This window comes from Adiantum capillus-veneris, chromosome 10, assembly GCF_014529385.1.
Source record: "Adiantum capillus-veneris isolate H3 chromosome 10, ASM1452938v2, whole genome shotgun sequence".
NCBI lineage: Eukaryota > Viridiplantae > Streptophyta > Polypodiopsida > Polypodiales > Pteridaceae > Adiantum > Adiantum capillus-veneris.
The window spans coordinates 108,035,469-108,045,393 of record NC_140940.1 but is presented as its reverse complement, the minus strand read 5'-3'; the positions used below and the strand labels follow the sequence as shown (position 1 = coordinate 108,045,393).

Genomic DNA, 9,925 nt, shown 5'->3' with positions numbered 1-9,925 from the left:
AAGCAAGAAGGGGGCTAGTTTGGGGGGTATACTCTCCCACACACTCTCATGGTGTGAAGTGCAAAGTGCAAGAGCTCCATCTCCTTCTCCAAGCTAGTAGAGAAGTTGAGAGCCTACACCAACACTCTTGGCTATGGAATGTAGCCATGCTTCAATGCGTAAGCTTGCCATCTTCTCCATCTTCATTACTACGCATTATGTATGCTAGCAAGAAGAGTGATGATAAGTGAGGAACTACTTCTTTCTCCTATGAAATGTTTCTTCTTCCTCTTCCCTACCCTCATTCCCAGCTAGCTCTCTCCACCGTCGAAGGTGTTTGAGGCCTTGGGACTAAGGATTCGGATAGTTAATGCTTTTGCAAAGTTTATGTTATGCTCGTGATGCATGAAGTTTTCCATCTTCATTGCATCACCTAGGTCTCAAGGAACACAAAGATTGTATTGTACCAAGTCCCTCTTGATGGGAGAATCTATAATACAAATGCCTATTGGAGGGGGGACCGGCTCCACATAAATCCAGTCCTCAATTATTTGTTATGTTCTCTAAACTCTCTCTCTTGCAAAAGTATTGTTCATGCCAAGTTAACTAAGTACTATGTTTATGTTGCTACCATCAATTAAGTTCACCCTCTATGCTCTCAAAGTAATCTCACAAAAATGCTTTTTCTAAGTTTCCTAATTTCACTACTCTCAAAGTTCATAGGCCATTTCCATTACAGAGTTCTTCAAGCAAAGCATGCCTTTGATGCTCCAAGATTTTCTTTTCCCCAACAGTGTGCACATGTCCTTCTTCTCTAACAAGCAGTGAGCTTTCTAACAGAGGTTCTCTCTTTCCGCCGAAGGCAAAGGTTCTCTCTCTCTCTCTCTCTCTCTTTTGGAAATTGTTTTGTTTTCTTATATTTACAATATCATTTTACATACTGTCATGATTTCTCATCAAACTATCAGTTTGTTGAGGACATGCATCACTCTATCTCTGAAATCTTTGTCCTTCAACACCATTGCATCTTCTATCATCATGTCTCTGATGACCCTCATTGGCACAGTGTGATTGAACCCTGTATTCTTTTCAAAGATTTCCAGATTTCTCATAGACCATATAAACCATAGAAACCAGATTCTAAAGGAGTGCAGGGCAAACTGTAGAGCATTGTCATGCTGCATGTTAACTTTAGCAAATGTGAGCTTATATTTGGTAATTTGAACCCCCCAAGTTGTATACCACTTGTATTCAGCCCATTTCCACCATTTTGCAACAATTTTACAATGCCAGAAAATATGTCTCACTGTTTCCAATTTCTTACATCTGGCACAAGTTCCATTTGTGAAGCCTTTCCTATTCAGATTTGCAGCAGTGGCCAGAGTGCCTGTACATACTCTCCACAAAAAGAATTTGAATTTAAATTGATTAGGTACAAGCCATATGCTACTGAGTACATTGTTCCACCATAATACATTCATTCTTAGACTCCATTGCTTGTTACATCTCTGATACATATTGTTTTCAGGCAAAAGCAAAATATAAAATACATTTGTATGTGATTTCCACCAGTTGGCTGAGTGTCCTGGCAGAGCCCAATCTCTAAATCTTTCTTCTTCATTAACTGAGTTGAACATTGGCAAGCTATATACATGAGCTCGAAGCTGGTGCCAATCTCTTTTACATCTGTACCCCAATCCATATTGTCTTCTTGCCACTGCAAAAATTTTCAATTGTAAGTTAAAGTCCAGCAATTGACTAATTTGAGCAATTCCCTTCTTTGACATAGACAGTGCAGATTTTCCAAGCAGTTTAGCAGGAGGTACTTTAAGACAAAGCTCCAAAAGATATTTTCAGCACCTAGTGAATTTCCAATATATCTCATTCTTCCCTTCCTGATAAGAGCAGAACAGATTTTTTTCCAGGATATGATAAGCATTGTGGATGTTTCAAATCCTGTTTTCAAAGGGGCTGCAGTAAACAATTTATCCCAAGAGTTGATCTGCCAAGTACCATGAAAATATACAATAGCCAGGTCTATGAGTTTCCACATACATATGGCCCAGTCAGTATCAGAAGCTAGCATATGTTTGATGAGGCATGCCCTTCTAGCATCAGCATGAATCTGTAAATTCAGAAGATGCAGTCCACCTAGCTGATAGGGTGTGTTTATTTTTTGCCAGAACACTAATGCAGCAGATGCTGAGGAGATGCCCCAGAGAAATTTATCCATCAGAGAAACACATTTCTGAAGCATGCTGTCAGTCCATGCCAGCAGAGGGAGGTAATATAGCAAGTAGGGAATGAAAATAGACTGCACTATTCTAAGCCTCACATGGATTGGCCATTCATCACAGTGCCAGCCAGCAATTTTGGTTTGGACTCTAGCTACAACCCACTGTTACAGTTTGTTTTGTGGCACCTCCACTCCTATTGGGTAGCCCAGATGTCTGAACACCTGGCCTTTATGCACTCTTTTCCCAGGCCACACAAGGGCAAAAAAATCTCTGGTTGATACATCTATCAAAGAAGACTTTTGCAGATTCAAATGTAGACGAGCTGCTACTACAACATACAAATCAAGTACTTTCACACATCTCATGATGTTTACATTATGAGCTTTCAAAAACAAAAATGTGTCATCAACAAATCCCTTTCTTGCCACTTGTTTAGAACCAAGCTGAAGAGTTTGCAGATGTCCCTTGTTAGCTAAACATTCCAAATAAGCATACAGAGGATGAGTGGCTACTGCAAAGAAAAGGGGGCTTATAGGGCAGCCTTGTCTAACAGACCTTGCAATGTAAACTTTGTATGACAGTCTGCCATTTATGACAACTCTTGAATATGCATTCTGTCCAATGAGGTAAATGAATCCACTGACTTTAGGTCCAAACCCCATTTTGCTTAGGATATAAGATACAAAATCCCACTGTACTGTGTCAAAGGCTTTCACAAAGCCAATCTGGAACATAACCATATCTTGATGAGTGGATAAAGCATGTCCAATACCTATCTGCACAGTAAGAATGTTGTCAAAAATAGATCTAGCTACCTACCATAAATCCAGTTTGGGTAGGATGAATATATTTCCTAAGCTCAGTGAAATTCTGATTGCTATGGTTTTAGCCAGAATCTTGTAGAGCATTCCCATCATGGTGATGGGCCTCCAGTCTGCCAGGGATTTGGGAAATGTGTTCTTTGGTATCAGCTTGATAATACCCTGCTTGAGTGCAGGATCCATGCATTGAGAAATCCACACTGCATTGAGCAATGGACAAACAGTTCCTTTCAATTCAGGCCAAAAGGAGATCATGAACTCCTTTGATAAGCCACATATGCCTGGGCACTTTTCATTGGGCAATTTATGCAGTACATACAGTATTTCCTTGTCCTGTAGGGGTTGCTCCAATCTGTCAGCTGTAGCTTTCTCAATGCATGGATTCACTGTATCAAGCAGGGCATGAATAGCTTGCTGTCTGGTTTCTGAGTATTTAGGTTGCACATTGAGCAACTCATTGTAATAATGTGCAACCTTTTCTAGGATATCACATCCCTTGGTCAGAGGAGGCCCATCATCCTGATGTAATACCACAAGACTCTATCTGCTCTTCTTGTGTCGCAATTTCTTATAGAAGCTTTTTGATGCATCTCTACCATCTTCCACAACCCACTGCCTACATAAGAACCTCTGTTTAGCAGTTTGGGCCAGTTCCCATTCCAGAATGGTGGCTCTAGCCTCAACCAATTCCTGAAGCTCACTTTGACACAGTACCATGTTTTGACCAACTTTGTGAACAAGCAGCTCAGCCTTGCACTTGGCTTTCATCAGTTTCAGATTCCCCTGTTTGGCTACTATCTTACCAACAATTCTGATACATTGTTGCATCTCAGAGACAATACATAGCCAGGCAGCTAGGGGGTTAGTGTAATGCTCAGTTGCATACTATATGAGATCATTAACTTGCTGTTTGAAAGCTGCATGAGTGAGCAGAGAGTTGTTGACCATAAGGGATTTAGTATGACCATACAGATGCATATTTTCCAAAGCATAATCAATAAGGTTAAAAAAAAGTGGAAAGTGATCAGACATGGCAGTTGAAACATCAACAAACATCTTTTCAAAATTAGGCAGCCAGTGTGAACCAATAAAGTACAGTCTGTCCAATCTAGACCAAGAGTTCTAATGAGATGCAGAGTGGTAGGTGAAACCAAAGGATGGCCTGGCAGCAGCCTCCGAAGAATCTATGAGCTTTAGAACCTTTGTGAAAGTTTTCCCAGCCATCACTCTCTGTAGCATTCATGACAGTGGATAGAGAAGTGGTATGAGCAGCATGCTCTACCATATTAAAGTCACCACCTATTATACCTTGGGTCCAATTCAAATTAGATAGCCAGTGCCAGAGGTCAAGTCTTTCAGCTGTAGCATTAGAAGCATAGACATTGCAAATATGCAATGATCCCCAGGGAAAATCAACATTGAAGACAGAGCATCTTCCAGAGTGATGGTCAAGTACCCATTGAGGGTTTAGAGAGCTCTTAATATAGGTCAATGTTCCTGAATAGCAACCCTTTTTTCCTCCATAAAAAGCATTGTAACCCTTAAAATGAATGATTGTGCCAGCTTTATCATGGATTTTATGCTCTTTCACTAAACACACATCTAGGTCAGAGGCTAGAAGCCAGTTTTGAAAAGGCATGAGCCTTGAAGGGTGGCTCAGCCCTCTAACATTAAAGGTGGCTATCTTCATGAGGAGGGGGGAGTATCTAAGACCAATTTAGTGTCATCATCACTTGGGGAGTCAGACATGTGTACTTCTAAGTTGATGTGGCATGCATTGTTTTTAACTGCTGAGTGTTGGAGGATAACAGAGTCAATAGCAGCTAGGGTGTCTGGGGATGGGATGTCATGTAAGATATCAAAGGTATCCACTGCCCTTTTCCCCTTTTCCATGGGTCTTGGGTTTTTCGAGGTAGATGGTGAGGACCTTGCTTGGTTCCCTCCATGAGGTAGGGTTTTGTTCTTGTTACTTTGTAGGGCTGACTTATACCTGCCTGGAGGAACAACATATTCAGGTGAAACAACTGTTGGAGATGGTGGGGCATTTTTGCTAGCTTGGTTGCCTGCTACCTTACCAAAAATTTGGTCTCTAGGGACTAGGTGTTTGCTGCCAGGAAATGAAGGAATGAGTTCAACTGAGTCTCTAGCCAGAGTAGGGCATTTTTTTGAAAAGTGACCTAGATTGCCACAATAATAACATGATCCTGCTAGTTTTCCCCACTTTAGGTATATGACCAACCTGCCAATAGATTCTAGTTCAATTTCCAGTGTGTCAGGCATGGGTGTATCAGTATTCCACATTACACATGCCCTATTTCTGTTGGGGCAATTGATAGTAGGGGCAAACAATACTTTGCCTAATGAAGCAGCCAGGTCCTTGATACTAGGCCACAAGAAGGCAGGCAAATCCACAAAATCTACCCAGACAGGACATTTGGACAAAAGCTCCTCCTTAATCTGTTTGATCGGCTGCCAGGGGAAGACATGGACAACTTGTCCACATAAAATGATGGTGGATGAATTTTGAAAGGCCTTTTGATCTTCAGGCGAGAAGAAAAGGACTTCATATAGTCCCGACCCATTGTAGAACACTTTATCAACTACAGCCTTCTTAAATCCTTGATCAGGAAGGCCTGCAATTTCATGCAAGGGGGGGAGTTTCCCAGTGAAGTACATAACGATTTGAATACAGATACTTGAGCCATAACCGATTGGGCAGGTAAAGTAACCTCGTGCACCCCCTTAATAGAAGGGTCAGAGGTTAGGGCCTCAATTAAGCATGAGGTAAGAGCAGTGACTGACACATCTCTCGTTCAGAGACCAAGGGAGGCATGGATGCCTTACGGAGATTCAAGCAAAAGGGGGTGGGAAGAGCCATTGCTCAATTTAGTCAAGAGAGGACCTGCTTGTGTAGCGTGTTGAGAGTTCGGCAAGCTATGGCGAGTTTGCTGCATACACAGGTCACCTCCAAGGATACGCCCGCGAGAGAAGGAGTCATGACAGTGAAGATCTGCAGGCCAGCTGTGACCTAATCCCCGAACGCAGGAGCTCTGGTCCTCCTCGTCATTTTTTTTCTATTCTCCTCTCTCTCTCTCTCTTGATTTGATACATCTCTCTCTCTCTCTCTCTCTTTCTCTCTCTCTCTCTCTCTCTTTCTAATCAAGCAAAGGATGTTTTTGATGCTCCAAAGATCCGGGCAATCGATTATCAATCAATCTTTGTGTTCTTTATGCTCAATCAACATCCCTAGTAGGCAAAATTGGTGTAGTGTGCTCCACATTGGCATACTCTGTAATATGAACAATTCAAGAGAAGGTCTGTGCAACAAACGCTATATGTGAAGTGCATGGTCCTCAAGCTATGCAATAGCATGAAGGTCAGCATATATCCTTATACCTTGGTAATATAAATTTCTCATCTTAGCAGGTCTCCTTTTGTGTAGACCGTAGTAGTAGTTGTTCGATATTGCAAATACTTTTGAGTTTTAGAGGGTTCCCCCACCCTTGCATGTGCTCTTCTCCTTACTACATATGTTGTTTGCTTGTAAGCAATTATTCTTCTTATCACCGCATGATAATACATGGTTATGAATATTTGTTGTATGATTTAAGCTGACAAAGTTTCTAGAGTGTTTTTATCTTATTGCACAACTTGAGACAAGACGAGAGGTCAAAAGTTACCTGGATTGACAAGGCCATTGAAACATGCGATGAGTAAGGACTACTACATTTTGCTATTGAACGTTGAACATAGATGTACTACTGTGGGAATGGCACGTTTTCACGTATTATGAAAAATTGGGGAGGATTGTGCAAACTCCCCCGTGCAAGGAGACTTGCATGATTTTTTTCTTTTCTGACATAAAAATGGACAACACTCAAGAAATTTATTTTTTTAAGAATTTGATTAAAGACATTATAAAAAAAATGCTAACCCACTTTATGTTTTTTTGCAAGGTCTCTGTATTGTATACGAAACATTATGATTGCAATGTTCCAGGGATAGTATCATACTTATCGTAAGCTCTCTCTCTCTCTCTCTAAAATTCCTATAATCATGGTATCTCTCTCTCCTTGCCTCTCTCATAAGTAATAAATGTCGAGTGTAACTAGAAGTATAAGCCTACCTCGTATTGTCATCTTCTGTATTTGAACCTATTCACTATACACTACCTCAATTCAAATGTGGCTAATGAAGCACGCTAATTATTTGGTTTGTCTAAGGTGAAAATGAGGCTATAGGATGCTCCACATAACTTGATACCTAGCATTGATCAAAAGAGAATCGGATGCACAATTGGCATGCTTTAAAAATACCAACTTGACACTTTACATCAGCGCACACATTGCTTTAAACCACTCGCTACAATAATGATTTGATTTGCCTATTGCGACATACAACAAATTTTATTCCATTGATTTTCATTGTTTCTTGATTATCCATGATGGTCTCTAGGCTCATGTCAGGTTGGCAACACACGCCTCTTTTGTGTGTGTGTGTGTGTGTGTGTGTGTGTGTGTGTGTGTGTGAGAGAGAGAGAGAGAGAGAGAGAGAGAGAGAGAGCAAGCTTCATCCTTCCAATGCTCTTCTAGAATCACTGGTAGCAACACCAAAGGGCAACATCTATGCAAATTGACAGAGAATCCTCTTCATACGTCCTACACCTTTATTGCCTCGAGGCTCGTATGAGCAAAATCATTTAATGTCTCTACTTTTGACCGCTCAATAGGCAATAAAAAAAGCTTCACCTCTATGTAACTAGTGTTGTTTGCTTTTTACTTCGACACAAGAACTAACTTACATAAGCATATCCATACATCACCTATATAGCCATGTACACCTACAATAATCACATTGACAACCTGCAATCGGCATCCTACGGCACCTGCAACATCAAAATCATAGCAACCTATGGATTGCCAACATCACACAACCTGCAATAAGCATCCTACCATACGTGCAACGAAGTCATAGCAACCTATGGCAACAACTACGACACGACAATCTACAAAGTAATTTTAACAATAATGTGTGCACAAACCAAAGAGACCATGGCAGAGAGGATCAATATAGAAGGGAATGTAGCACAAAGAAGGTGATTGGAGGACTGACATAGAGCAATATGGTGATGGCAGGGATAAATGCAATGGATATGCTCACAACAACAACGATGATGAATGCACAAACTGAAGCCAAGGGATCGAGATGATAGAAACCTCAGCTCTTCAAAAGGGCATCAACCACGAGAACTTGATCTGTTCAATATTTACCAAGGTAGGGCTTCACATGTCATGGATCATGGTTGATGTATGTAGCTTGCAACCTTTCGTGATCGAAAGGAAGGGATTGTGTATGTGTCGCAAATTGCCACACATATGATTGCAGCTGGGAAAGATGTTGTGAAGTGAGATCAAGAGGTATGGGTTAAGGTTGTTTCCATGACTAGGAATACAATTAGCCTTTCCATTGGACCAAAAGATAGGGCAAGATCTTCTACCTATAAGAAAAAGCTCTTTGGATCAGGAATCTAATACCCGTAGTATGAATCAACCTTCAACAGGTCACAAAGGACTTTCTAGGATTCTCTTCTAGGAAACCACTAAAGAGAATAAGCTGGGAAGCTAAGTAGCTAATAGCATCAGGGGTCTTCGATATGAGGGTTTACCCCAAGTATGATGTTGATAGATCTAGACTCTTATATAAAGATAAAGGCATTGAACAAGAGCATGAGATTGACATCAATGAGGATGAACCGGCCTTCTTAAGAGTGTAAAAAGCGTACTTTATCAATGTGTTAGCTGTGAAAATCATAGAAAATCCACATGGTTCACTTCAGAGAACTACAATGACACAATTTGCTTTAGGCAAAGAGAGTTGAGAGAGAAACAACAAAGGACTATGCTTGATTCCATCCCAAAGGATTTGAATCCTCTTTTTGAAGATCCTTCATCAAAAGCAAGAGAGTAGCATCTCGCTCAAAAACTCATTGTGTAGGACTCTCTGTGTATCATATGTTGAAGTGGAAGAAGAATGCTTTTCATAAGGCAGCTACATTGGCCAATCATCAAAGACTATTATGGCGCTGGCTACCACCTCTTAGGTAAGCTCTATTCCTTTACATTTTTCCTTTTTGATTTTTTTGTGCTACTTGGCATGTTCCATATCCATAGAATGTAGCATGGTAGTCTTGAATGTGATGGTGGCGGCTGATGCATCTTTACATCTCTTAGCTCTTTCAATCTGATGTTGCCTTTGTTAATGCTTACATAGCTGGGCCTCCGTTGTAATAGAATGCATGACCTCTGGCTAACCTCCATTTGATTGATTTGCTACAAGCAAATAGCCTTTCTTGCGCAAGTCTTACTGACCTTAGCAGGACTACAACCCTACTATACCACCTTATTTTTATTGCACCCATGTAGCCCTATTGGGCAACCTCATTGCTCCATTAATCGGATGCTTATTGCACACCTTTTGTATTGTGTCGACACTTAGTTGGTAACATTGATTTGGTTATTGTTTTGTTTCTTGTTGATCAAAAAATCTTTTTACATAAACTCTATTGTAGATGTTGTGGATGTCTGTATACTTCAATACTTGTCTCTCTCCAAGGACGCAATAGCTATAGTAGGGCTACAATGTTACTTGCACTAGACAAGCAATTACAAATGGTCTTGGGTTCACACTAGGTAGGTGGTCTCTCATCTGGGCAGCAATGACACATGTCGAAAACAAGGACTACTGGTCTAGTAGACACATGGCAAAAACGAGGAGTGGTGGCCTAGTAGACATTGTGGCCAATTCACCACCACCACAATTTGGAGATAGATGTAGCTGGATTGTTAGGGATATTTGTTAGCGGTTGGCTGCTCTTTATGGTTGTACACA

General features: G+C 40.9%; 1 protein-coding gene across 3 annotated transcripts; it reads right to left on the bottom strand.

The window, feature by feature from the left end:
• Nucleotides 1-620: 620 nt before the first annotated feature.
• Nucleotides 621-6,313, bottom strand: LOC147449434 (uncharacterized). 3 transcript variants are annotated; one of them, XM_086521883.1, is made up of 3 exons: nucleotides 5,940-6,313; nucleotides 2,772-2,992; nucleotides 1,560-1,696 (listed from the first exon to the last, which is right to left on the bottom strand). In XM_086521883.1, the coding sequence occupies exons 1-3, from the start codon at nucleotides 6,033-6,035 to the stop codon at nucleotides 1,660-1,662; spliced, it is 354 nt and encodes a 117-aa protein (XP_086378009.1). In that variant the 5' UTR covers nucleotides 6,036-6,313; the 3' UTR covers nucleotides 1,560-1,659. The 3 variants fall into 3 exon arrangements, with proteins under 3 accessions (XP_086378008.1, XP_086378009.1, XP_086378010.1); XM_086521884.1 differs by having other exon boundaries at nucleotides 2,772-2,941; nucleotides 5,940-6,287; XM_086521882.1 differs by lacking the exon at nucleotides 2,772-2,992 and having other exon boundaries at nucleotides 621-1,696; nucleotides 5,940-6,160.
• Between the last annotated feature and the right edge of the window lie 3,612 nt (nucleotides 6,314-9,925).

What these genes read in the sequence shown, in the direction of transcription:
- LOC147449434 (XM_086521882.1), bottom strand. Translation starts at nt 5,991, where the DNA reads ATGCAGCAAACTCGCCATAGCTTGCCGAACTCTCAACACGCTACACAA. An exon ending in TCAACACGCTACACAAGCAG is followed by an intron (nt 1,697 to 5,939) that starts GTCCTCTCTTGA and finishes AAATTTTTGCAG; the next exon opens with TGGCAAGAAGACAATATGGA.